The following is a 23,640-nucleotide window of genomic DNA, read 5'->3' as shown; positions in this document are numbered from 1 at the left end:
CGAAGACAATAAGTAACGCAAAAAGCAACGCGCGACAAAAGGAGACAACAAAACCTGAGAGAAGGCAGCACGACCATCCTGAACAGTCGCCTGCAATGTGTGCATCACCGCACGTTTCACGAGAGCGAGCTCCGCGAACCCCTCTTGCTCGAGCGGGTCCTCGATCGGTTCGCCATGGCAATGGCATCCGCGACACGCTTCGACCGACGCAGAGGTCGGTCCTGGCACGGTGGTTCCTTCCCCTTCGCGGTCGCAGACGCCTCGGCAGGAGGAGCCTCGACCGCCGCCTCCGAGCGCTCCAGAGCGGCACTCTCCGAGGGGGGCGTGGATGCTTCCCACTCTGGATCAGAGCACAGCTCTCTGAACATCTTCTCCTCGGCCGGACTGAGCGGCAGCTCAGGGGCCATGTGCTCTTCTGGGGACGTGGTGAGTGTCGGGAGTATCGCATGTGAGAGCGCGAGGGCAGATTGCATGGAGAGGAAGTTCTCCTCGCTCGCCCACTGCGACATGTCCTGATCCTCAGCCGGGAAGACGAGACGGTGTGACGAGAGCGACTGGCGCTTCGCCTCGATGGTCGACTTGAAATGCTGTCCGAACGAGCCCGGCCATCTGCTGAACGGGTGCGCATGTCGGGTAAGCTCCTGGAGAGTGGCGGGGAAGCGATCTGGCAGTTGATCAGAGAGGAAGAGTGCCACCACGGGATGATCCTTGCACAGGTCGCGCGCTGCGGTCAGCGGAAGCCATGTACCGCACACCTGTGCAGAGCCTTTGGCTATACAGATCGCATTGGGGAACGGCGAGGACGACGATGGGAGCCCAAGCTCTTTCAGGAGAGGATCGACCAAGACAAAGCCGGTGTCGAGCCTCCGGAGGATTAGAGATGACTGAAGTGTCATCTGATATACACTAACGCCTGGTCACACGCGGTAAGCTTCCATTCCAACACACATGTTACGATTACACACCTTCCAGCTGCGTAGCAGCGATGGGCGGATCGCAGGGTTGGCTTGTTTGAATGATTTGAGGCTCCTCATCCTGAGCAGGCCGCAACGAGGCGTGCTGCGCAGCGAGCCCAGGACCGTGAGGCGGAGGGGACGTCGGGGACGTACCCTTGAGCGCCTCGGGGGACGTGGGAGTGTGGATCGTCAGCGAAGTCAAAGACGAGAGCAGGGACGGGGAAGACAGATCCGGGACAAGATAACCTTGTTCCCGCGTCCCAGACGAAGCCAAGTCCAAACGCGGTGGCGGCGGCCCCACGCGTGCCTGCTGACCCTGTAGAGCGTCACCGCCCGACGCGCTCGTAGAAGCCACACTCGATGGCTGAGGCTGTTCGGCCGCAGGGGACGGTATATCGCTGCTCCTACGGCCCTCTCGCCAATCGCCCTCAGCAAGGTCATGCGGCTTGAGACTGTCCGGACCAAGGAGCTCTGCATCCCGCCAGATGAGGTGACTATCGCGGCGCTCCGCGACGAACGACGGCGGAAGAGCCGATGGTGAGATGGGCGAAATAGGTGACGGAGACAGTGAGGCACGTTCAGGGGAAGGGGTATGCAATCCACGGGTCAGGAACGGGACGCCGCTCTCGACCTCTTCCTCTTTGATATGGCTGGTGGCGTCGTCTATCGGGTTCGTAACGAAGCTATCCGAGCTGGTGCCGGCGAAGTGCGGTAGCTCCCAGGAGTCTATCTCCTCGAGCTTCGGCTTAACGAAGTCCGTGTCGAGGCCGGCTGCTGCTCGGAGTACGACGTCGACAACCTTGGGGTCGCCCCTGGCGTCGAGGTCATCCCATGCATCGAGCATACCACCGACGTCGCTCGGCTCTTGCTTGACAAAGATGACATCCTCGAATTGAGCAGAAGGTGATCGCGGTCCAGGGCTCTCCCACTGCGTCTCCGCGTCGTTGTCCATGTCCCAGAAATTGTCATCGAGGTTCATCTCGTCCTCGTCCTCGTCGTCCCATGATGAGTAACGATCCAGCGAGTACCGACGGGAGTTCGTCATGCTGTGGTGATAGTCGTCCTCTTCGTCCTCAGTATCTGGGGGAGGCGATGCAGAAGTCGAGCGTCGATAAACATCAGGAGACGCTGAGGAGAAAGTTGAGTGTGCGCCATAAGTAGAAGGCGATAGCGAATCGCCGCCAAATGCAGATGCAGGTGGCACGTCTTCGTCGGCGTCAGAGGACAATGAAGAGTCCACTGACATGGAGTCATCGTCGTCTGAGTCCTCCTCGGAGCCCGACGACTCACAATCAGAGTCGTCCTTGGAAAGGTCGATGATCTCCGGGGGCGAGTGCGGCTGCGATTGACACACATGCACTTCATCTTGCGGCGCGGGGGATGCCGACAGCGAGGCCCCAGAGCTAGACGCGTTGAGAGGTCGAAGACGCAACGTGAGTTTCACCTTGGGGGGACGCTTCTCTTCTTCGCTCATTGAGTCCGAGTCTGATCCTTTATCAGCATACGCGCTGCGTAACAAGCGCTTCCGCTTCTGGCCACAGTGCTCTGCACGGCGGAGACGATCTCTCTCGCGTTTCTTCTCGCGGCCGTAAGTGGGAACGTCGCCGACCTTCCCGTTCTCTGTGTACTCGCACAGGCGGATCCCGCACCTAGCGAACGGGCATGGCGCACCGGCGGCCCTGCTCAGGTACCAAACCATGGTTCCGCGCCTAAAGTTGGTGATTCTGCTCTCTGACGGATTGAGCGCACAATGTGCGCCACCCATGCGAGAGTGCAAGGCTGGGAGGAGATCATCATCGGATGCTGTACCAGAGAGAACGTGTCGGAGAAGTAATGGGTGGTCCTGTTGCACTTCGCAGCGTTGAAGGTGGTTCCGGATATAGGTGGTGATAGCCTGGCCCGCTGCGGACACGCTGCCGCCACACGTTATTTATTAATGAAGGCATGACACGAGACGGACGAGTGACGCACTTTTGGCACATTATACCGTATTGCATAGTCATTTCTGCGAGGTCTTTGATGGTCATAGCGCGATTATCCTGTATGCAACGACAACGCTCAGGTACAGGGTCACGGCGATTACACGCAATGAGGGGACGTACGACGGACATGAAGGAACGTCCTATGGCCATGAAGACCTTGCTGTCTGCGTCGTCGTGATGTAACATAACATGGTCCGGTGGGAAAGGTGGGTAGTCCGGCTGTGGCACGCCGAAAGTTATGGGTCCGTTCTTAGACTTGGGCGTCGGCGCGGGCTTGATGCGCCTCGGAGTGGATGCAGCAGAGGCAGCCGAGTGGCGCAGACGGATGGAGGGCTTGATGATCGAGTTGGAGCGGATGCGCGTGCCATACTGGTGGTTGGCGGATGCCTGACGCTGCGGGGTTGAGACTGTGGCGGGCGCGACCATGTGGTGCAGACCATTAATCGTGGGTAGGGTGCAAGAAGGGTCGTCCAGCGAGGAGAGGGAGGCGGAAGTGGGTAGGAGGGACGGACGAGCGAGTGGCAGGCGGAGGCTTGAGGAGCGAGGAGTTGGTAGTCGGGGAGAAAGGAAGGCGAGCGAGCAGAGCACGCGCTTTGTGAGGTTGTACGGACGCGGCAGGACCCTGGCGGTAACCGTGCCACGCTTACCAAAATAGTCGCGCTTGATGGCCGCGGCTCCCATCGAGATCCACGTCACGCGTCACGCCCCTAGCCTCCGCTTCTCCCCGCCCCGCCCGACGCGTCCCCGCCCTGCGCCCACCGCATCGCGCAGCATCAACCGCGGGCGCAGCGCACACGCAGGCGCCCCGGGTGCCCAGAGCCCGCCATTGCGGCCTGTCCCTAGGAAATGTCAGCGAGGGCATGGGCCTGCGACTCACGATAACGACTCGCCCAGACCGCGCGCCTGCGCCACCGTGACGGGCAAGGACCGACAAATTCTCCCGATCATGACGCGGCGCGCGTACGTATACGTCACGTGAATTCAACCCCCGATGACCTGACGCGTGTCAGGGCTAATCCCGACTCAGGCGTCCCATTGTCTCTGCGGGCGGCCTTTGCCTGTGCGCATCCTGCGAGGGGTGCAACAACAGGGGCTCCCAGCACAATAGTCGCCACCGTGACCGGCTGTGGCTGTTGCAGTATGGCGACCCAGGAAACCCTCCCAAGCATCCGCAGGCCCGTCCGAGACCAGTGCAGCATGACGTGGAATGCGCGGTCTTGGCTCCCCCATCAATTGAGCGCAATCGCCCCAGAGTGGGCGCGCTCGCCAGGATTTGCGAATATGTAGCCTGTGCTGAGAGCGCCCGGCACGACATCCCTACGGCAGGAGCCCCTGCCGAGTAAGCTAGTGCTTCGTATGTCATGGCCTGAGACATACCGGCAGAATCCCCGTCCTCATATGCACACACCACGGTCGACACGACGCTTCTACTGCACAGCTCATCCGACACCACTCTTGAGGCAAGGCAGCAGTAGAGATCTATCTCATGCTCTGCTAACGATTATATGTTCACGCATGCCACATCGATATATGTGAATAGACTCACGCCAACCTCTAATTTCTCGCGCAAAGCCGCTTTTTTGAATCCGCTTCGACGATACGAGAGAAGCATGAGATTCATGTCTCGTGTGCAGGAGCAGGTCGACAAGAAATCCATACTCCGAGGCCAGCTTGATCAAGTCTCCATGTATGGCTACATCCTGCAGAAGAAAAATGAGAACATGGTTGAGTCGACAGTCGGACGGCGTAGATTGGACCATCTGTGGTGTCAGCTCACCGATGCCTCCTTCCACGGGTGGACAGACCAGAGAACAGCCTCATTTCAGCTGGCCAGATCGTGAGACGGACAATCAAGGCTTCACTGTGCAAAGCCACTTGTCGTGAGTACGACGATCATCGGAACCGCACTTGCACAAAGCTCGCATACCTTCGCGCCGAGGCGATACCATGTAGACTAGTCTCGCCAGCATCCATGACCTCTGAATGTACGGCTCCTCGTTAATCTTAACCCAGAAATACGGCCGTCTATTCTTCAAACTTGACGAAGTGGAAGCCAACTCCGCGGTCGACGCGCACACCGTCGTCGAACAGGACGAGTGCGACCACACGTCATCCGACCGCATCGCAAGGTACGCGACCAAGAATCAGCTTTAAAAGTACGCGCAGTCAGTTGCAAGATCGTCAGAATCGTGTGGGCAGGACGTTCTGCGTACCGTTAGCTGTGGCCCGTGCTCTTTGTCACCAAGACGCGCCAGAAGAACACGACATCTTGTCGATCCGGAGAAAAACAGCGTACTCTTCAGAGATATACACGTAGGCACGCCCCAGTGTATCTGCAAGGTGTCAATGTCCATTTGCATGCGCGAATCGCCTTGGATGCAATCATCCTGGCCTGCGACTCGGACGCGGCATACGCGATGCGCCCTGCGCAGTACGCGTCAGATCCGCTCTATACGCTTGCCATCTACAAAAACTCACAGTTACCCACAGCTCCAATTCACAGCGGAGAGAATACGCGCAGTGCAAAAGTCGGAAATGGTAGTCGGCGTCGTGGACGACGAAGAGATTGTGCTCGACAGTGAAAGCAATCGTCGTGGCACGTGCGTCCACTGTGCGATTTCCTTTCTGGTCACATTAAGCGCGCAACTCCTAGTGTAGATATCAAGAGTACTATGTATGCCGGTGCTCTCGCTCAGAGGCGTTCCGGTTCCGGTTCTTGTTCAGCCTGGGTATTTGTGGGCACGGTGGACAACGAAGGCGTTGAGATGGGAATGAGGCGTTGCTGTCTGCATTGTATTCGTACTAACCCACTATTCTACACAGCGACAGATCTCTCGAGCTCAACCACCGAGAAGGACAGGCGGGAGTAAGGTTCGGTCGAATGGTTCACTTTTAACAACACATCCACATCCAAAATGACGTCCATACCGACACGGAAAGGAATCAAGACTACCAGGAAGAAGGCGAGGCTCAAGTCTACGAGCCGAGGACTCTCACCTAGACAGGACCCATCGCCTCGATAATCACAAACCTTCCAACATCATCGATCATCGTTCACCACCCTGACTGAGCTTGAAGACGAAGAACTGGGCGGATGATCGAAGCCAGTGAAGTGAGAGTGCGTGTGCAGCGCAAAGCAGAAAAACTGGTCGTGTATGATATGCACATCGAACATGTTGCCTAGAGATCGCAAGGTAGTCGAGCCAGCATGGGTGGATACGAGTGAGTTTCGCAGCAAGACCGAGCCTCCGGGGTGCTCCGATGGTGCGTTGCCCAAGGACAGAGGGTGAAGGACACTTCAAGCAGTCGAGAGTCATAAGCGCGGACACAGCAAAAGGCAACCCGAGACCAGGCGCCGCTTGCGTTACAACTCGCTGAGTAGCAAGCAAGACTACCGGCACAAGCCAGGAAGCACGACCAGAGCACCAAGGAGAAGCACCAGAGCATCGGACAGAGCGACAACGACCCCAGAGAGCGAAGACTACCAGCACCAACGAGGAAACCATCATTCCAGTATCGAGATGCCAGTGATCAGTCAACTGCGTCCGTTCCGCTTCATCGATAACGCAACGAAGCGATATGCAAGGGCCTACAAGCAGGCACTGGCCCAGTTCGAGGGTGCATCGTTCGTCGAGAAGGGGGTGATCTGGCGCAAGCTTGTCCAGAAGTTGGACAGAGAGTGGATGATCTTCATGAGGATTGCGGGCGCATGCGCAACGTGAGTGTTCGTACGGTGCCTGAGCTAACTTGGACCCTGACGTAGCCTTGTAGGTCAGTCATAGGGCTGCTATCGACGTCGAGCATCCCATCGGGTCCACTCACCTTCGCTTTCGGGATGGTGTGCGTCGAAGCATCTGCCTTCTGTTTCGCATACTGTGTGGTGTATCGCATTTACATGCCGCGTATGAATGAACACCTGCGAGGCTTCGACTGGTTGGCGGTGAGTCGCTTCGTAACGGGAGATGGTGCACAAGTGCTGATCCTCACCTAGGAATCGAAGGCGGTCCCCGACTCCTCATGGAAGTCGGCCCCGCGACTACTCACGGTGCCCGCGGGGTGGATGGCATGGTAAGAGGACCAGCACATGCCTGGATGCGGATGTTGCCCTGACATACGGCCAGTGCTACAGTGACCTTCGTGGCGTTCCTTCTGACCGAGCTGTGGGTGGGCATAGGAGGAGATTCGGTGGCCCAGTCTCGCAAAGGGAGTGTCGTGCTGTCTGCGATAGCGACGATCGAACTCGTTGGGGGCTTGATCCAGGCAGCCTTCGTCATGCCCGCCTTCATGAGGTTGTACAAGCCCGTCGACAGTCTTGTCTAGCAGACGATATCCCCCTTTTCTGTCGTTCTGCAGGACGGCTTGCGTTTCGTTTCCTCCTGTTAGCTAGAGTTAGCCATGGCAATCTATTGTCAACTAGCAGATGTCATATTTTTCCTGCAACGGACAATCGCCTGTTGAGAGAAAAGCGTAGGATAGAGGAGATGGTAGGCGACATGGTGGAGCATGGCGGAAGTTCACTCGACTGCATGTGGACCCCGTCCACCACCAATTACTTAGCGATCCACCGATTAGGCGCCGTGGTCCGGTCCACCCCACCTTGATCCCACCTGCAGGTGCTCCTTGTCGAAAGATACGCCGGGCGCCTTCACACTTGTTTGTCGCTGTTGATGATCTGCACCATGCCTAAACATAGTCTTGATTCCAGTCAAGACTCGTCGAAGAGGGTTTGTGTCATTGAACCTAGCACCGTGCCGGGCATGTCGCTGAAAAAAAAACGCATCGACGAAGGCGCCTTGACCCATGCTTCCCAAGTTGGGCGAGATCATCAACAGCGACAAACAAGTGTGAAGGCGCCCGGCGTATCTTTCGACAAGGAGCACCTGCAGGTGGGATCAAGGTGGGGTGGACCGGACCACGGCGCCTAATCGGTGGATCGCTAAGTAATTGGTGGTGGACGGGGTCCACATGCAGTCGAGTGAACTTCCGCCATGCTCCACCATGTCGCCTACCATCTCCTCTATCCTACGCTTTTCTCTCAACAGGCGATTGTCCGTTGCAGGAAAAATATGACATCTGCTAGTTGACAATAGATTGCCATGGCTAACTCTAGCTAACAGGAGGAAACGAAACGCAAGCCGTCCTGCAGAACGACAGAAAAGGGGGATATCGTCTGCTAGACAAGACTGTCGACGGGCTTGTACAACCTCATGAAGGCGGGCATGACGAAGGCTGCCTGGATCAAGCCCCCAACGAGTTCGATCGTCGCTATCGCAGACAGCACGACACTCCCTTTGCGAGACTGGGCCACCGAATCTCCTCCTATGCCCACCCACAGCTCGGTCAGAAGGAACGCCACGAAGGTCACTGTAGCACTGGCCGTATGTCAGGGCAACATCCGCATCCAGGCATGTGCTGGTCCTCTTACCATGCCATCCACCCCGCGGGCACCGTGAGTAGTCGCGGGGCCGACTTCCATGAGGAGTCGGGGACCGCCTTCGATTCCTAGGTGAGGATCAGCACTTGTGCACCATCTCCCGTTACGAAGCGACTCACCGCCAACCAGTCGAAGCCTCGCAGGTGTTCATTCATACGCGGCATGTAAATGCGATACACCACACAGTATGCGAAACAGAAGGCAGATGCTTCGACGCACACCATCCCGAAAGCGAAGGTGAGTGGACCCGATGGGATGCTCGACGTCGATAGCAGCCCTATGACTGACCTACAAGGCTACGTCAGGGTCCAAGTTAGCTCAGGCACCGTACGAACACTCACGTTGCGCATGCGCCCGCAATCCTCATGAAGATCATCCACTCTCTGTCCAACTTCTGGACAAGCTTGCGCCAGATCACCCCCTTCTCGACGAACGATGCACCCTCGAACTGGGCCAGTGCCTGCTTGTAGGCCCTTGCATATCGCTTCGTTGCGTTATCGATGAAGCGGAACGGACGCAGTTGACTGATCACTGGCATCTCGATACTGGAATGATGGTTTCCTCGTTGGTGCTGGTAGTCTTCGCTCTCTGGGGTCGTTGTCGCTCTGTCCGATGCTCTGGTACTTACTCGGTGCTCTGGCCGTGCCTCCTGGCGTGTGTGGGTGGTCGCTGCCCAGGTACGCGACGAGGTCCATATATGCAGGCGCTTGGTCAACGCTGCGCTCACGCTCACCCTCGAGCACTGACCAATGGCGGCACACTCGTACTCATCATGCATGAACTACCTTACGATCTGCAGGCAACCCTTTTCGCATACTTATGCCAATGTTTATTGGAGCGGGCAGCGCTCTCAAGGAGGGTGTCGACCAGTAGTCCCCCAGCCGTCCATGCGACACACAACCGGTACGTCGCGTTGCACATGCAAGTGTGCAGTCTCACTTCGCTAGGTTCGATCATTCGCCTGCTTCCTCGTCGAGCTCTACGAGGCTCGTGAGCGACGATGTTGCAACGTCGATGGGGCAGCAATGGCTAGGGCGGAAATGGGCCTTGTCGGTGAGAGCCGTCATCTTCTGGCCGGTATAGTCCAAGACACCCTCCCCTGGTATCCCGAGGTATGTGGTTGTGGAGGCGGACCTGTTTAGTCAATCATTCGATCCAACACTGTTCCCCGCCTCTCGTTCCTAGTCGGTGAATTGGAGAGTTCTGCTGCTGCGTAGAGTAAGTACTAGTGGGTCAGTACGAAAGAGGTCCGCGCGAAGGCCGCCACGCCTCATCCCATATCAACGCCTCTGTCGTCTACTGTGTCCACGGTCGCTCAGCCCCAGCGGGAATCGGCTTAAGAAAGCCTGTGAACACAGCGAGCTCCAGGTGAAGATATACTTCGACTCGGATACTGACTTGCATACTGAAGTGCTGTGCACTACCGCCAAAAAAGGAAAGATACGCACGTGTAACTCTACTTTCTTCGTCCTGCACTCAAAAACGAGAGTATCTCTTTTTGGTCAGCTACGGAGACTATCCTGCACTCGGACCTCTCGAACCTGCTCCTCGAATCGTCATCCACCATACGTAAGTAGTGCTGCGTGTATGTTGCATTGATAGGAAGCTGAGGTCATCAGTAGCGGTAAGTCTGTAAGAGGATAGCATGCATTGGGACTGGACACTGACGCGTACCATGCAAGATCACGTAGTACTCAGTTGCAGCGTTGGGTGGATCCGTACGGGACGATTCGCGCATGCGAATGGGCATCGGAATCCCGCAGAATTCTTAGACGTGCATGGTTTTGAAGAGCCTTGTTTGTTGTCATTCGAGATTGACGGGTTGCATCTTCCGCCGTGACTCTGGTGATAAAGAGCCCGGGCCTTGGTTATAGGTACGCATGATCAAAACCAAGGTACGCATGATCACAATGTTTGTGCGACCGACGGCGCGTACTTTCCACGCTGGCCCTTGGTTGCATACCGTGAGCGCGACGCGCTCGTGTGACGTGGTCGCGCTCATCCCGGTTCCGCGGGCGACTGTGGACGCGTCGATAAGTATCTCGACGCCGCGGACTCATTCCGTACTCCGTCATAACTGGATGAACGGCCGTATACTGTATGTAGATGGAAACTGACGAGGAGCCTCGCAGTCAGAAGTCATGGATCCTGGCGATGTGGTTTCGACTTGGCGCAGAGGGTCGCAGGTATGCAAGCTTTATGCAACCGCGAGTACGATATTCTGAATTCTAACCAGAGGTACATTGTGCAGGTAAAGTCTGGCAGCTCGTCTGGCGATGTGGTCAGATAAAGTAAGTTTGCGCTCGTTCTGTCCTTCTGAGGGATGCACCGGTACGTTGGCACCTCATATTTGTTTCTTTTCCGCCGTGCTGCGATTCTTCTCCAAGGATGCAGCCCTAGTGATTGTCACAGAGCGACTTGGTCAAGGAGGCCTGGTTGGTATCGAGAAATCCACAGCAACTCGATATGAGGCGCCGTCTTTGTTCTTCGCATAAAGGCATAGGACGTTTGTTTTGAATTATAATCTCCCGACACTATGAGAGTGGAATCAGGAGAGCAGCTTATCGCAAGGGATGCAGGGTTGGTATGCCATGCAGTAAGTCAATCAACCTATGTACCTTGATGTAGCGTGCATGAACATGACTGAGCAGCGCACTATGAGAATGGATGGCGGTCTTCCCTTCAGAACAGTCGGAGGAGGAGCGACGGCGTAGAAAGATGGTGTGTCGCGCGCGGACGGGGCTTTCTACAGCCTACAGGTATGTCACAAAGCATGAATACGAAGCACTAGCTCACTAGACAGAAGTCCCTGCCCTAGGGATCGTGTCGGCCATTCTCCGCAGCCAACATCGTTCTTCACAATGTATGTACTATCACTCCCTCGCGGTGTTCATGTTGAATGACTTATCGCAGCCGATTCTTTATTGCTCGACTCCTCGTCGCAGTGTGGTTCGTCGATGTTGGTATCGCCGCTGCATCCCGATCAACTTTCTACAACAACGATCAGTCTTGAGGGCGAACTAAACCCAAGTATGAAGCTGAGGTCGACAGACATAGCATGTAGGTCACCTGAGGACAAGACTGAACAAAGCTTGTGTACGCATCTTCGGGAAGGGATCTACAGTATGTGGCAAAAACATGGAACTACATACATAGGTTTCAGGTGACACGCAACCACACTACCGCGGTCCCTGTCCGGACACTTGTCACTTGAGTTTAAAGACATACCGTCGTCGTCAGTCACTGTGCACTTGGCATGGCAGCACAACACTTGAGTAGGTCATAAATCCATAGTAACATAGATAGAACTAACGGAGCATGACAAAGACTAGATGCTTCTTCATACAGGTGCACATACTCGTACAGACCAGTGACACTAGGCGACGGGACCGATGGTAGAGATAAGGAATAACAGAAACTAATAATGTAGCCCAAAGACAAGAGACACACGAAGACCATCCGCCGCTTACACGACGTTAGACTCGGGCTATGAACAGAAGTCAGCACGTTTCCGAAAAGGGTGGACAATGGGGACCGACCTTCTTGGCTCTCGACCGGGGCTTAGCGCTCGCGGTTGACTTAGGCTTATCCGCCGCCGTCTTTGCTGCCGCCTTCGCAACGGGCTATCACGCGAACGAACAATCATCAACGACGCATACACAATGGACATGAGGGAAACGTACCTTCTTAGCATTCGCCTTCGCGCTGGTCGTCTTCTTCGCGGGCGCATCCTTCTTCATTCGCTTCGAGGGTGCGGTAGCAGCCTTTGTTGTTGACTTCTTGGGAGCGTCGGCGGCCTTGAGAGTCTTCTTCGCGGGTGCTGCAGCAGCCTTGGTCTTCTTTGCGGGGGCATCAGCCTTTGCAGTAGGCTTCTTGAGAGGTTTGGCCGCAGCGACAGGCTTGGTGACCTTGTCGGCCTTCTCTCTGTGTGGCTTCTCCCCGGCAGGATGCGCGTTCTACGATAATACTGAGTTAAGATATGCCCGGCGATGTATATGCAATACTCACCTCGTTGGCAGCGGGCTTGTTCTTGGGGGCGAGCTTGACCTTGCCAGAAGGTCCCTTGGGGAGGGCGAAGATACCCTCCTTCTCACCAGACGCGATGGCCCGGTTCAGGTGGGACGCGTTCGAAGCATTGTTCTCGAGGTCAAGCTTGTACTTCTCGCTGATGTACTGCATCGAGATCAATGTTGAGAACAGCACATAGTATATGACAGCATAGTCACATACCTTCTTGATAGTGGCACGCGATACACCTGTACGAGCCTCCTCCTTGTGATCGACAATGCATTCCTGCACAGCGACCGTCAATGACCTGGCAGTATGCACACACGAAGTAACGTACCTTGATCATGTCCTTGAACGATGGGTGAGGGGCACCGGCGACAACCTTCTCCTTGCCGGCAGCCGCCTTAGGTGCCTTCGCCTTAGTCTCCTTCGGCTTGACCTCCTTGGACTTGGCAGCCCTGGGCTTAGTGGTAGTCGACCTCGTAGTAGCTTTAGTGACAGCCATTGCAAAGGTATGTAGTCGGTTTAAGGTTAGGCAGGTGTGGAGCGAGGGGGGAACCGGAGCTGCGGTTAGGGGAGATGTGGGTGGGGATGCGCGCGACCCGGGCTATATATACGCGGGACGCGTCGCGGGTCACGTGCGCGTCGAGACGCGTCTTGTTGAATGCGAACCTTATTTTGCGCGCACGCGCTTGGGCGCGAGCCACCTCGCCTGGCCCGTGCGTTTCGGGGTGCGGCCTGTGCTCTGGCATCCACCTCCCCTGCCCCCCCGCTCTCCGTCTCCTCGCCCTGCCAGTCGTCGGGGCGGTGGCCAGCCATCGCTCGCTCAGATAGTTTCACCTTCACGCATATTGCGCTCGTGCAACGTCTCACGAGGGTATGTACCGCGTGCTTGCAGACAAGAAACATTCAACAATCCACGAGTACGAGCAACGCGCTCTCCAGGTCTCTTGCTCGCCAGAGCAAGGCCCTCTCCTCCAAAACGTTGGCCCTCTGTTCACACTTGGTTTCTGTTATTTGTGACGGTGTATGCTAATCTACATGTGTCTGCTTTGCGAAGTCACAAGGCGGCTCTGGGGCTTGCTCTGTGCTCACGCCCCCATGCTCGCCTTCCAACCTTCAATGTATGTACTCACTGTTTGCTCACTGCTCAGCCCTCGGTGCTCAGGCTCAGGTCCCGCAGCGAGATTTTTCGGCTTTAGGCTCACGCTCGCCGTTCTCTTAGACTACATCACGGTATGGCTGTTCTAGGCATAAGCAGACCCCCAGAGCTCTGGACAGACGAACCAAAACAAGTCCTCATGGATCCAAGGCAGTGATGATTGATCGTAGCGAATGGTGCGTCTCTGCATTTGTCCAGTCGGTGACCAAATTAATTTCAGGCTCGCAGGACACTCTGTCTCGTGTAAGTGTTGTGCCACCCTCGATGCCTGCGCGAACCCCGTCTCCTGTGGTGTTCGTCATGTCTCTGCGAAAAGAGACATATATGACAGGGCTGCGGGTTAGTTGAGTGGTCAGGCCAAGCTTGACACCTGTTCGGGCCCTTAGATGCCAGAGAAAGGCATGGTTGCCACGGCAGACGCAACTAGGCTATCCGACAACTTCACGTACTTAGCGAAGACGGGCCATGTTGCCTGTTCATTGTGCTCGACCGGCCAGCTAACCCCTGGCTATTCCTTCAACAGAGGGTGCATCGGTTCCACCTGTAGCGACCCAGCCAGCTGCCAGAACATGGTCGACGGCTGACGTGCGATACTGCTCCCATCACTGAGGAGCCCAAATAACACTGACTTCTTTGTGCAGTCAGTATGCAGTTGTTCGAATTCATCCATGTACCAACTTATGATTGATCAATGTTCTATCGACTGATGCCTCCGATGCTCAGCGCTCAAGCTCTCAAGCTTGAGTTCCGTTCCAAGTTCTCGCTAGTTGCGCGACGCGAGCAAGGTTAGGACCGCCACCGTTGGCGGCACTTCGAGTCCAAATTGTGTCTATTATTCTTCATTGCTGCCTAACGGCGCGAGGTCTCTCAGGACAAACACAGCCTCCTCCACCCGCATCTCCAACACCGCCAGCTTCTCCCTCTTCTTCTCCCACTGCGCGATCGTCTCCCGCTCGTTCCGCGTCAGCAGCCGCTCCTCGTCCTGACTCACGTCGCTCCGCTGCCGCTTCTCCAACACCGCCTTCACGAGGGGCTCCTCCTCCTCTGCTTGTCGCCGCATGCTGATGTTGTACAGCGTCTTGTAGAGGTTGTCCAAGATGGTCGCGTATGCTTTTTGGAGATCGACATACCTGCGCGTTCATGAGTCTACATACCAACCATGTATACCCAACGACCGTACCATAGGTAGAACATGCGCGTCGGATTTCGATCCGCGCTTTTTGGCACCTCCTGCAGACTGATAATCGAGTTCGCCGACATCGCCGCCAGCAGCGGGCGCACGTCCTTGTTCGCCATCATGCCTATCTTGGAGATCTGCACCCTCGTCATCAGCCTCCGCCCCCGTCCTTCGTCAGCGTACCCACCTGCTTCTCGTCCATCTTCCCCGTGTCCAGGAGGAGCCGGACAACCCTGACACCATCGTCTCCGTGCCGCTCTCTCGCGGCAGCTTCCAGGATGCGTCGCCTGAGACGCCGCCCGACGATCTCGAACTCCACCTGGACCTTGGACCCGCTCACCGACACGAACGATGCTGCTCGGCCGGCGGGCGTCGGGTTATCTGCGGATGCCAATATGCCCAGGTAGTCTTTGAGGAGGGTGATGGTGTTCGGCTTTTTGGACGAAGGGAGCACCAGGCCAGTAGATAGATCGTCGTCATCGGTCAATTGCATGGCGATGTTTGCAATGGACGTCGGATCTGAGGTCATGGTGATCAATAACAGAAGGAAATAGCGATAGACAAGAGGATACCTGTACGGATGTCTGTGAGCCGTCTTTGTTTTGCCTCTGTCGCCTGGAGCGTGGCGCGCATGACGATCCCTGCACATTCATTGAAGCGTTCTGTCGCCGCAGACTCTATGAGCTGTTAGGTGGAGCGTCAGACATCAGTGCGAGAAGCCTTTACAATGTCAATACCTTATTGCGGATATAAATGTTGAACTTCTCGGAGTTGACGCGGAAGTAGACAGCATCCTGGGTCGAAGATCGATTCAGTCTGCGATAGGATGATAGAACTCGGTAGGACATACGTCAACTTCGTCCTCTTCCACGGCCTTCCGCTATTGTCTCCCATGCATAAGCCCGCGATACAGGCCGATAGCGCAGAAGCGTACCTTCGACGATCGCCCCGACTGGTCCTTCGCTTTCCGTTTCTGCGAGGCTATACGCATTATGTTGCGTGTCCGAGTCACAGGGGCTGCATCGACATACCATGCCAATCTGCTCTGCCTCTTCCTCTTCCCGCCTGATCCGAGCCTCTGCCGTCTCCTTCGCCTGCTTCAGCTCCTTCGCGGTGGGGAAACCTGAGACTTTTGCCTTCTCCTCGGCCACGTAGCGGATGCGCTTGTCGCGAGGGGACAGGTGCGAAAGCGCGGTGGACGGTCGTAGGTAGTGGCCATCGACAAGTTTGTGTAGGGCTTGTGAGTACTTCGCCGGTGCTGGACGGCGCGTCAATTCAAAGACATGAGAGGACCTGTAAGCGAGGTACCTTTCACCGGGTCGTATATGGACAGATGTGAGATGATGTCTGGAGGGCGCAGCTTGCCGTGGTCCAAGATCAGCTGGACGATTTCCGCGGCCTGTGAAGGGGGCGTAAATTACTCTGCACGAATGTCGACGCGAAACATCGCACCGCTTTCCCGAGCAGCTGCTCAGCCTGCCAGACGAATCGCCCGAAGCGCAGGCGCGTAAGGCACTCGTCGGTGTTGATCTCAAGGACCTCGCCTTCCTCCTCGGACTGCGCGTGCCACAAGACGTTGTGCTGCACGAGGACGAGGACGGCGGCGCGCACGGTACGCGGCTTCAGCCCGGAGAAGCGGATGATGTTCGGGAGAGGCATGCGTCCGCGACAAAGTAGTACAGATGCTACTTTCTGGTGGGATGATTATTCGAGACACTCGGTCGACCTACGGGTATGACTTACTGCAGTCAGTGGTCCGAAATGCGAGCGGATGATCTGCTCGCACAGGCGGGCAGTGTCCTCGTCCGCCATTGTAGATATATTGGATGATAAACGTCAGAACTCAGGCGGAGAGGCTCAAGTGCTGAAGAGGAAGAGGGGGCAAAGGAGGAGGAGGAGGAGGAGGAGGAGGAGGAGGAGGAGGAGGAGGAGGAGGAGGAGGAGGAGGAGGGAATGTCAGATCACTTCCAAGATCTCGATCGAGGCAGGCTGGAATCGGTTCAGCTCCACCCGGCTCATTCATCGCGACTCCCACGCACCAGAAGTTGACGCGGCCGCTGCCAGTGTCCAAGACTTGGCTTGCTCAGTTGCTGTCACGGTGATAGAACGTTGACTGCGACTCAGAGTCTCTGGTAAACTAATGCCATAAAGTCTCAGGTGCGCCTCCTCACGCTGCTCTTATAGTACCATTGAGCGCGCTGTGCCTCCGGCGTGTTCAGGCTTAACGTTTGCTGTCAATGTAGGGTGCACACTACTAGCACAGTGAAGGCGCGGTGGAGAGAATCAATCCTTCACCAGACTACGTATGTCTCTCGATATGTCATCTCAGGGCATTCATAGGTGCTGATATATATGTATCACCAGTCTCGGTCTCAAGAGGTTCGCGATGGCGCATGATATACACGCTCATACAATTGTCAACGATGACATGGCTGCCGTGGCTGGCATGTCCAGATCTGAAATGCGCGTGTGGGCAGAGAACCAAGTCGAGGAAGTCCACCGCATTCTCGCCAATTCTCACCGTCGTCTTGAGAATCTCCACGCCATCCTGAACTATTCGGCTCCTGTCAATCAGCTCCCTGACGAGTTGCTTGTCGAGATCATCCGCAACATCAAACATGACGTCTCTCAGTCGTTGAAGCAGTGGATCGGGACAACGCATGTTTGCCACCGCTGGCGCGTAGCTGCTTTGAACGCCCCGCTTTTGTGGGACGTGATCCACTTCGACAGCCGTCACATACGCGAACTGGACATAGCCCAACTATGTCTAAGGCGTTCCAAAAATGCCTCTTTGCAGATTCACGCGGATATGGGCTACTCTGAGTTTGCAATGCAAGTTCTGGCCCGAGAGGAGCACCGCATAGCTTCCTTGAAAATCGCCGACTTATCAGTGGACCGTGGCCTGTGGAGACTCGCACGTAACCTGAGTCTAATGGTGAATCTGCAAACTCTGGAGTTGTCGTACGGCATATACAGAAGTCCATACACGGAGGATACGCTACAGCTGCCTGCCGAGTGCGCTGCCCGACTTCGCACGATTTGGGTCAGGAACATATTTCTGCGGGTGGTCGCTCCTCTCAGCAACCTGACGTATCTCGACATGTCGACCTGCGCGCCCAATCGCGCGGCTTGGCCCTCTCTACTGAGGCGCTGTCCGAGGCTCGTGTCCCTCTGCCTGATGCATACGCAACAATCAACATACTCGCAATTCGCAATCGGCGGCGTGGACCTCGCTGCTTCCAGGCAAGAAGATAGCTCGGAGGGGGAGGGATTCCCTCAGCGACTTACAATGCGAGAACTGGGCACCCTCAAACTCGAGCTACCCCCCGACCACATGTTCGCCATCCTCGACCAATTTGCCTTCCCTCAAGCGACACACATATCGTTGGTTGTCCTCCCCGAGTTCGCCGAGCCGCCGACGTTGTCCGCCGTAGCGATGCTCAGGCAAATGGCTAATGTGGCCGTTGTCTCGTCAATACAATATATCCGCGTCGTGCTGAGTGATCATTTCAACCTGCTCGCCTGGCCGATTCAGGACGAGGAGCACGACCCTTTGCTGCGGTTCGTGATACCCTCACAGCGGAGGGAGGAAACCGCCGCCTTGTTGATACGTGAGATGATGAGCGCGTTCTCGCTCTCGCCCCTGACGTTCTTAAACCTTCAAACCACCTGGACTCGTACGTTGGACGAATCACTTTGCCTTGAATTGCTCTGTCGATACCCTCTTCTGGCGAAACTGCGAGTGGCAGGCATCTATGGCGCCTCCCCCGTTCTGGCTGCTCTACGTCAGCCTGCCACATCTGCTGTGCACGCGGTGGTATGCTCGGGGCTCGAAGTTGTCGGGATCTACGTGCCGGACCTTTCTGAGACCGTCAACCTGGTTTTGGATGTCCTACGCTACAGGAATGCACAGGGATCGCGACTGAAGGAACTGCATTTGATAACTTTCCAGGACGACGAGTCGGGTGTAGATCCTTCGGTCATGAACCAGCTCAAACATCTTGTGGATGTGGTCAAAATTTCGTACAGTCCCAGGACAATCGGCGACTGAAGCCCAGGTACGCCTATCGGCCATGATTCTGTAACATACGCTGATGTCTGACTCCAGTGCGTAGGAAACAAACGTCCTGAGTGATTTGTCGCTGAGCGCTCCTGGACTCCACCACTTTGTGTACTTACTATCCTATCCATCGCCCGGCTCGCTATGTCGATATTTTTCCAAACCGTAGGCTGTACTCGTGCTCTTGTGCGTAAGCTGTAGACCATCGCCGGTCGCGCAAGCCGGGGAGTGCGTTCCAGCAGTTGCAAAACCCGTGTGTATCTTTACCGATGTCACAAGCAGGCTTGCGCTTACGTCCTTGAAGCTTGACTCCTTGAGACATCTACTGTGGCTGACCCAGCTTTGCAAACACGTTTGCAAAGCTGTCCCGCACACTTCAAATCGGAGGGTCCGCGGGATTCTTTCTCATAGTACCATTCTTATACTTATTGATTGCATGCATGAATATTTCTGTATGTTTACGAAGGCAGGAACATGCAGTCGGCAGCCGTGCAAACGAGACTCGCCCTCCCGCCGAAAACAGAGCATTGCATTTTTCTTTCCACGCATATCGCGTCCCGCCCTCCGAGCATCTGATACAATAATGGTAGCATACAAAGCAATTCAAAACCTTTTTTTCCGAAGAGTTTTGGCCCTGTATGAGGGCACAATCGTCATTTTGCATATCTGGTCCGTTTTGCAAAGCTGGGTCAGCCACAGTATACGCGACGCGTAGCCCGCATGCCCTGAGTCCACTTGGTAAGTCCACAGTGCTGTTCCAAATCCGGAAAGTATGTACTAGGGGGTTGCTAGGGGGTGGCCACACACGGCGCCCACGGCAAACTTGCAATTGACGATCATCGCGGTCAAAAACATACCTGCGTAGTCTCAGACAAAGACACTCCACAAGCTTACAGCGAAGGGATTGTGTCGAACCCACACATCGGCAGACAAAACCGCACCACAGCTGGGTTTGTGAAACGCAATGGCAAACCTATCCGACGGTCACAGTCGTACGGTCTCAGCCTCTACACAAGGTGACTTCTCTATCCCTCATTACCAGGGCATTGGCCACTCAGGATGGTCGAAATGTGGAAAACTGACTGTCTCGGTATCTCGTCATAGACCTCGAACTTGTGCGCGACGAAGAGCTCTGGTTTCTGGACGGAAGTATCGTCCTCGTCGCCGAGAGGCGCGCATTTCGTGTATATCATGGTATCCTGTTGCGCGAGTCCACAGTCTTCAGCGGCCTGCTGTCTCTACCTCAGCCAGATGACGTAAATGGGATAGATGGCTGCCCTTTGGTCAAGCTGTCGGACTCCGCGGATGATCTCCGACATCTGCTGCGATTTTTATTTAATAGGAGGCGAGTGCTCAGATCCGGAATTTTTTGCTTCCTTCGGTTGTGCTTATTTGTTTATACTGCGCTTCAGATATTTGATGCCCGCTGGAGAACCCATAGCATTCTCCGCTGCAGCAGCCCTCGTTCAACTAGGGCATAAATATCAACTTGACATCGCTGAAGCCGAAGGCCTTCGACTGCTGAAGACGGTTTTCACAACGAGCTTCCGCGACCAACCTGATATCATATATCGAAGCTTCGACTCAAGTGGCCGGCAGCAAACCGTCCAGTCCGTTGTTCGGTATCAAGATCGAGACGCAATCACCGCCGTCAACCTCGCTCGACTGACCGGCGAATGGAGTATCCTGCCTACCGCGTTCTATCTGTGCTGTCAGCTCAAAGCCGAGACACTTGTGCTGGGAAACCCTCGGGCCGACCGACGGCTCGCAGGATTGCCTCAGTCCGAGTGACCTAGCAATATGTATCGACGGAAAGAAGGAGTTGATGTACGCGCATGCTGCGGCAGCGCGCGCCATCCTCTACCCAACTGGAGTGATCACTGGACCCGACAGCTGGTTCGCCGATTGCGAGAGCGGAGACTGCAAAGATATACGGGACGGACTCTTCCCGGACATCGTTAAAATACCAAAGTTTGGAGAGAACACGCTGTGGGGCTGGGACTCGGAAGAAATCATCGCAGAAGACTTTTGCGACATTTGCCATGCACGTCCATCAGCAAATGTGCACGTTACTTAGCACGTCTTGACGGACCTTACGAGTCTTCATGTCTTAGATTCCTGCTTGATAATCACTTACTCTCCTTGCGTACTTGATCAAACAAGCGCGAAACAGTGAGGATAGACATAAGCAGATATCAAGCACGAGTAAGGAACAACGTACAATTAAGTATGTAAGTACATTCTGGCAAATGCAATCCTTGAAGTCTGCATACCGTGATAATGATTATTGACGCAGCTGAGACAGACCACCGAAGTTCCGCGGATAGTATATAGAATCATCAAGGAGGGTACATTACATCTGGCCACTCCCTATGCTATGTAGTATGCTACCATTGTCTCTCGTCGACGTCATATAATATGAGAAGCCCATCTTGTGAGCGCGCACGCATTCTCTGCCAGTACTGATTGTTGTAGAGTCATCTTCACCCGAGGAGAGCGAGCGAGATGATGGGCGAGCCACTGAACGTGCGATTCGCGAACGTATGGGACAAGTACACGGGCGATCTTGCGTGAATGAGCGAGCAGGTGGGCGGGCGAGTGTGAGCGAACGGCGAGCAAGCAGGTACTGATCTAATTCAGTTCATGGCGCGCGCTGTATATTTCGTCACGCAGGGTAGCAGTCGCAGGTAGAAAAGGTGTGCCGCGACCTAGGCGCGATGCCCCGCTATAACTGTTCGAAGAGCGCATGACGAGCACAATGACTCGGCTCGTTGTGCTGCCTTGTGCCCCGTAGACCGCATCGCGGTCTCATCATCCGCAAGTTGTGACGATGTTAGACGCACTAGGGACACTCGTCGGCAACATGCTCACCTGGAAACCAGCTTAGCGTATCCGCTGCGTGACATGCGGCTGTAGATGAGTGTCGTACGCGCAGCTACACGGCTGTATCGCACGTATCGTCTTGGCCGTAGAATGGATGCCCCATGTTCACTGCCAGCAGCGTGCACAGCATTTTTCTCATTCGTTACGTCGCTGGCAGCTCGGGTACTGGAATCTGGGGTCTGGAAGCAGACTCGGAGACGAGATGAGCATTTCAATACATACCTGCAAATCTCCAGCCTTCTGCTCGCTCTCTGTGCTCGCTACACCCTTACTTGTCAGTCCTCTCCTTTGTTCCCCGTCGTGCGAGTCGGCGCGGCCAGAGTGCGGGTCGCCACAGCCGCGAGATGTGAGAAGAGGTGAGAAGTCGCGAGTGGGTGTGCGGCGTAACGGGTGAGAGCGCCAAGAGTCTGGGCAGGAGCGAGGTCTAGTACTTGGTGGCCTCGTAGTTATGTTTCCGAGCAGTTCATGGACAAAGCTGAACGACGCTTGATGATGAAATTTAAAAAATGGCGCAGTTGTTTCCGTCCCAAGTGCCACAGCTGCTTGCCCTAAACGGAAATCCAATCGGACTCCGACATGACACGTCGCCCGCAATGCTCAAGCGCTCAACGTTCTCCAACCCAACGTTTGACCGTCCAACGCGCAAGTCCAATCGCAACGTCCAACATTCTGGTGCACGGCATATGCATACCACGTCATGATTTCTCCTTGCAAGAAGGGTGAAATGCACAGATACGGAGCGGCATGGCGTGCAGCGGCGCCGCAGGCTCGAGTCATTGCACGGATGCAAAGGTGAGTATGGCCCTTCAAAGCTTCAAGCTTCAAGCTTCAAGTCTCCTGCCGAGCCTGTCACTAGAGAACACCGAACACTAGATGATACAGCGCGCACGCACAACGCCTGACTCGGAGGAGCCTGTGCTTGCCTACCCGTTCGCCCTCTTGTACATCTGCCCATTCTTGCCTATTCGCGCGCTCACGCTCGCCTTCTCACTAGCTCGCCGCGCTCGCCTTCTCGATAGCTCTCTGCCCTCGCCTTCTCGTCAGCTCGCTCTCTCACTAGCTCGCACCCGCCCGCCTGCCTTGCCTGCCCACCTTCGCTCAATTGCTAGAGCACGTTCGAGAGGTTCGCGTCCACCGCGAGCTCGAACCCGAACGTCGTCAAGTACGCGAGGCTCGGGAGCCACGTCAGCGGGCTGAGCGTCGTCTCCTTCACGACCGCCATCGTCACCGGCTGGTTCACCGCGACGTCCACGCTGCTCGTCACGACGCCCACCGCATCCGGGTTCGCAGTGTCGACGGGGGAGACGTCGACATCCGCGCTCGCCTGCTTCTCTTTGTCCGTCCGCTTGTCCACTTTCTCGGCGTCCTGCAGGGTCGACAGCTCACTCGCTTGCCCTCCACTCGCCCTCGCCCTCCTTGCTATGTCGCCCGCGCCGCAACTCACCCTTGCTTTCTCGTTTGCTTAGCTCGCTCGCCCACGCACTCAATGGTCCACTGCCGTCGCCTTCTCGCCCGCTCTCCCTCATGCTCTCGTCATCGCCCTCTTACCCGCCTGCCCGCTTTTCCGCCTGCCTACCCGCCCGTTTGCCTGTCCACATACTTGCACTCACTCTCGCCCACAACCCCTTTAGCATGCACCGCCTCTCGCCCGCGCTCCCGTGCACCCGTTCGGCCAGCCAGCCGCCCACTCGCGCACGCGACTGCCCACGTGATTGCCCATGGACCTACCTACTTGCTCGCGGATCGGCTCTGTGTATGGTGCCCATGCCCAGCTCGTGTACGCCAGCGAATACAGTAGTATATTGTAAATCCATACGTACACTGTAGAATGAATTGGCATATTTCCGGAATATATTTGTGTCCCATGGAACGATTTGAATGAATAGATCGATGTTCTTGAAGGCCACTTGATCCACGATTACAAGTCTTAATGTCAGCTTAGCACACAACTTAGTCGAGCTTGATTAAGACGGTTCAA

At 55.8% G+C, this 23,640-nt stretch overlaps 10 protein-coding genes across 10 annotated transcripts; 3 read left to right on the top strand and 7 right to left on the bottom strand.

Annotated features, from left to right (window-relative positions):
• Window positions 1-116: 116 nt before the first annotated feature.
• Window positions 117-3,364, bottom strand: B0H18DRAFT_872618 (uncharacterized protein; the record flags this gene model as incomplete). Its single annotated transcript, XM_048040242.1, has 4 exons — window positions 117-913; window positions 966-2,869; window positions 2,928-2,995; window positions 3,059-3,364. 4 exons carry the CDS (start codon window positions 3,362-3,364, stop codon window positions 117-119), a joined length of 3,075 nt encoding a protein of 1,024 aa, XP_047896417.1.
• Window positions 3,365-3,863: 499 nt separating this feature from the next.
• B0H18DRAFT_120580 (uncharacterized protein) lies at window positions 3,864-4,997 on the bottom strand. Its single transcript, XM_048036150.1, has 3 exons — window positions 4,866-4,997; window positions 4,485-4,799; window positions 3,864-4,432 (listed from the first exon to the last, which is right to left on the bottom strand). The coding sequence occupies exons 2-3, from the start codon at window positions 4,696-4,698 to the stop codon at window positions 3,951-3,953; spliced, it is 696 nt and encodes a 231-aa protein (XP_047896416.1). The 5' UTR covers window positions 4,699-4,799; window positions 4,866-4,997; the 3' UTR covers window positions 3,864-3,950.
• A 900-nt stretch (window positions 4,998-5,897) lies between these two features.
• On the bottom strand, window positions 5,898-6,709 carry B0H18DRAFT_120534 (uncharacterized protein). Its single transcript, XM_048036125.1, has one exon. The coding sequence runs from the start codon at window positions 6,445-6,447 to the stop codon at window positions 5,986-5,988; it is 462 nt and encodes a 153-aa protein (XP_047896415.1). The 5' UTR covers window positions 6,448-6,709; the 3' UTR covers window positions 5,898-5,985.
• B0H18DRAFT_1116673 (uncharacterized protein) lies at window positions 6,460-7,258 on the top strand (the record flags this gene model as incomplete). The annotated part of the gene is made up of 4 exons (XM_048033471.1): window positions 6,460-6,656; window positions 6,710-6,878; window positions 6,930-7,006; window positions 7,060-7,258. 4 exons carry the CDS (start codon window positions 6,460-6,462, stop codon window positions 7,256-7,258), a joined length of 642 nt encoding a protein of 213 aa, XP_047896414.1.
• Window positions 7,259-8,064: 806 nt separating this feature from the next.
• On the bottom strand, window positions 8,065-9,472 carry B0H18DRAFT_120437 (uncharacterized protein). Its single transcript, XM_048036123.1, has 4 exons — window positions 8,714-9,472; window positions 8,492-8,660; window positions 8,364-8,440; window positions 8,065-8,310 (listed from the first exon to the last, which is right to left on the bottom strand). The coding sequence occupies exons 1-4, from the start codon at window positions 9,148-9,150 to the stop codon at window positions 8,112-8,114; spliced, it is 882 nt and encodes a 293-aa protein (XP_047896413.1). The 5' UTR covers window positions 9,151-9,472; the 3' UTR covers window positions 8,065-8,111.
• Window positions 9,473-11,650: 2,178 nt separating this feature from the next.
• B0H18DRAFT_992132 (uncharacterized protein) lies at window positions 11,651-12,960 on the bottom strand. The gene is made up of 4 exons (XM_048045105.1): window positions 12,718-12,960; window positions 12,603-12,665; window positions 12,381-12,545; window positions 11,651-12,328 (listed from the first exon to the last, which is right to left on the bottom strand). Exons 1-4 carry the CDS (start codon window positions 12,883-12,885, stop codon window positions 11,999-12,001), a joined length of 726 nt encoding a protein of 241 aa, XP_047896412.1. The 5' UTR covers window positions 12,886-12,960; the 3' UTR covers window positions 11,651-11,998.
• A 1,347-nt stretch (window positions 12,961-14,307) lies between these two features.
• Window positions 14,308-16,627, bottom strand: B0H18DRAFT_905078 (RNA polymerase III subunit RPC82-domain-containing protein). Its single transcript, XM_048041487.1, has 11 exons — window positions 16,463-16,627; window positions 16,172-16,411; window positions 16,028-16,118; window positions 15,751-15,977; window positions 15,654-15,692; window positions 15,570-15,599; window positions 15,457-15,513; window positions 15,292-15,403; window positions 14,907-15,238; window positions 14,723-14,856; window positions 14,308-14,672 (listed from the first exon to the last, which is right to left on the bottom strand). The coding sequence occupies exons 1-11, from the start codon at window positions 16,529-16,531 to the stop codon at window positions 14,375-14,377; spliced, it is 1,629 nt and encodes a 542-aa protein (XP_047896411.1). The 5' UTR covers window positions 16,532-16,627; the 3' UTR covers window positions 14,308-14,374.
• Window positions 16,628-16,871: 244 nt separating this feature from the next.
• On the top strand, window positions 16,872-18,950 carry B0H18DRAFT_992105 (uncharacterized protein). The gene is made up of 3 exons (XM_048045104.1): window positions 16,872-17,022; window positions 17,084-18,777; window positions 18,828-18,950. The coding sequence occupies exon 2, from the start codon at window positions 17,106-17,108 to the stop codon at window positions 18,768-18,770; it is 1,665 nt and encodes a 554-aa protein (XP_047896410.1). The 5' UTR covers window positions 16,872-17,022; window positions 17,084-17,105; the 3' UTR covers window positions 18,771-18,777; window positions 18,828-18,950.
• Window positions 18,951-19,515: 565 nt separating this feature from the next.
• On the top strand, window positions 19,516-20,800 carry B0H18DRAFT_120286 (uncharacterized protein). Its single transcript, XM_048036121.1, has 3 exons — window positions 19,516-19,795; window positions 19,884-20,124; window positions 20,192-20,800. Exons 1-3 carry the CDS (start codon window positions 19,744-19,746, stop codon window positions 20,568-20,570), a joined length of 672 nt encoding a protein of 223 aa, XP_047896409.1. The 5' UTR covers window positions 19,516-19,743; the 3' UTR covers window positions 20,571-20,800.
• Window positions 20,801-22,767: 1,967 nt separating this feature from the next.
• B0H18DRAFT_952970 (uncharacterized protein) lies at window positions 22,768-23,502 on the bottom strand (the record flags this gene model as incomplete). Its single annotated transcript, XM_048042155.1, has 3 exons — window positions 22,768-23,028; window positions 23,273-23,362; window positions 23,395-23,502. The coding sequence occupies 3 exons, from the start codon at window positions 23,500-23,502 to the stop codon at window positions 22,768-22,770; spliced, it is 459 nt and encodes a 152-aa protein (XP_047896408.1).
• Between the last annotated feature and the right edge of the window lie 138 nt (window positions 23,503-23,640).

Source organism: Fomitopsis serialis (genome assembly GCF_022376445.1).
Source record: "Fomitopsis serialis strain Sig1Antser10 chromosome Unknown B0H18scaffold_15, whole genome shotgun sequence".
NCBI lineage: Eukaryota > Fungi > Basidiomycota > Agaricomycetes > Polyporales > Fomitopsidaceae > Fomitopsis > Fomitopsis serialis.
Note: the sequence above shows the minus strand (reverse complement) of the source record. Positions and strands in the feature narration are given on the sequence as shown.

Excerpts from the sequence above, each read along its gene's own strand:
- B0H18DRAFT_120286 (XM_048036121.1), top strand. The coding sequence starts at position 19,744 with ATGGCAAACCTATCCGACGGTCACAGTCGTACGGTCTCAGCCTCTACA. Across the intron at positions 19,796-19,883 it reads GGTCTCAGCCTCTACACAAG|ACCTCGAACTTGTGCGCGAC; the intron begins GTGACTTCTCTA and ends ATCTCGTCATAG. Across the intron at positions 20,125-20,191 it reads CGATTTTTATTTAATAGGAG|ATATTTGATGCCCGCTGGAG; the intron begins GCGAGTGCTCAG and ends ACTGCGCTTCAG.
- B0H18DRAFT_905078 (XM_048041487.1), bottom strand. The coding sequence starts at position 16,531 with ATGGCGGACGAGGACACTGCCCGCCTGTGCGAGCAGATCATCCGCTCG. Across the intron at positions 15,404-15,456 it reads ACATTTATATCCGCAATAAG|CTCATAGAGTCTGCGGCGAC; the intron begins GTATTGACATTG and ends TCCACCTAACAG. Across the intron at positions 14,673-14,722 it reads ACGCGCATGTTCTACCTATG|GTATGTCGATCTCCAAAAAG; the intron begins GTACGGTCGTTG and ends ATGAACGCGCAG.
- B0H18DRAFT_120534 (XM_048036125.1), bottom strand. The coding sequence starts at position 6,447 with ATGATGGTTTCCTCGTTGGTGCTGGTAGTCTTCGCTCTCTGGGGTCGT.
- B0H18DRAFT_120580 (XM_048036150.1), bottom strand. The coding sequence starts at position 4,698 with ATGGTCCAATCTACGCCGTCCGACTGTCGACTCAACCATGTTCTCATT. Across the intron at positions 4,433-4,484 it reads GCGAGAAATTAGAGGTTGGC|CAGAGCATGAGATAGATCTC; the intron begins GTGAGTCTATTC and ends TATAATCGTTAG.
- B0H18DRAFT_992105 (XM_048045104.1), top strand. The coding sequence starts at position 17,106 with ATGGCGCATGATATACACGCTCATACAATTGTCAACGATGACATGGCT.
- B0H18DRAFT_120437 (XM_048036123.1), bottom strand. The coding sequence starts at position 9,150 with ATGCATGATGAGTACGAGTGTGCCGCCATTGGTCAGTGCTCGAGGGTG. Across the intron at positions 8,661-8,713 it reads ATTGCGGGCGCATGCGCAAC|GTCAGTCATAGGGCTGCTAT; the intron begins GTGAGTGTTCGT and ends GTAGCCTTGTAG. Across the intron at positions 8,441-8,491 it reads GAGGCTTCGACTGGTTGGCG|GAATCGAAGGCGGTCCCCGA; the intron begins GTGAGTCGCTTC and ends ATCCTCACCTAG.
- B0H18DRAFT_992132 (XM_048045105.1), bottom strand. The coding sequence starts at position 12,885 with ATGGCTGTCACTAAAGCTACTACGAGGTCGACTACCACTAAGCCCAGG. Across the intron at positions 12,666-12,717 it reads CGTTCAAGGACATGATCAAG|GAATGCATTGTCGATCACAA; the intron begins GTACGTTACTTC and ends GTCGCTGTGCAG. Across the intron at positions 12,546-12,602 it reads CGCGTGCCACTATCAAGAAG|TACATCAGCGAGAAGTACAA; the intron begins GTATGTGACTAT and ends ATCTCGATGCAG.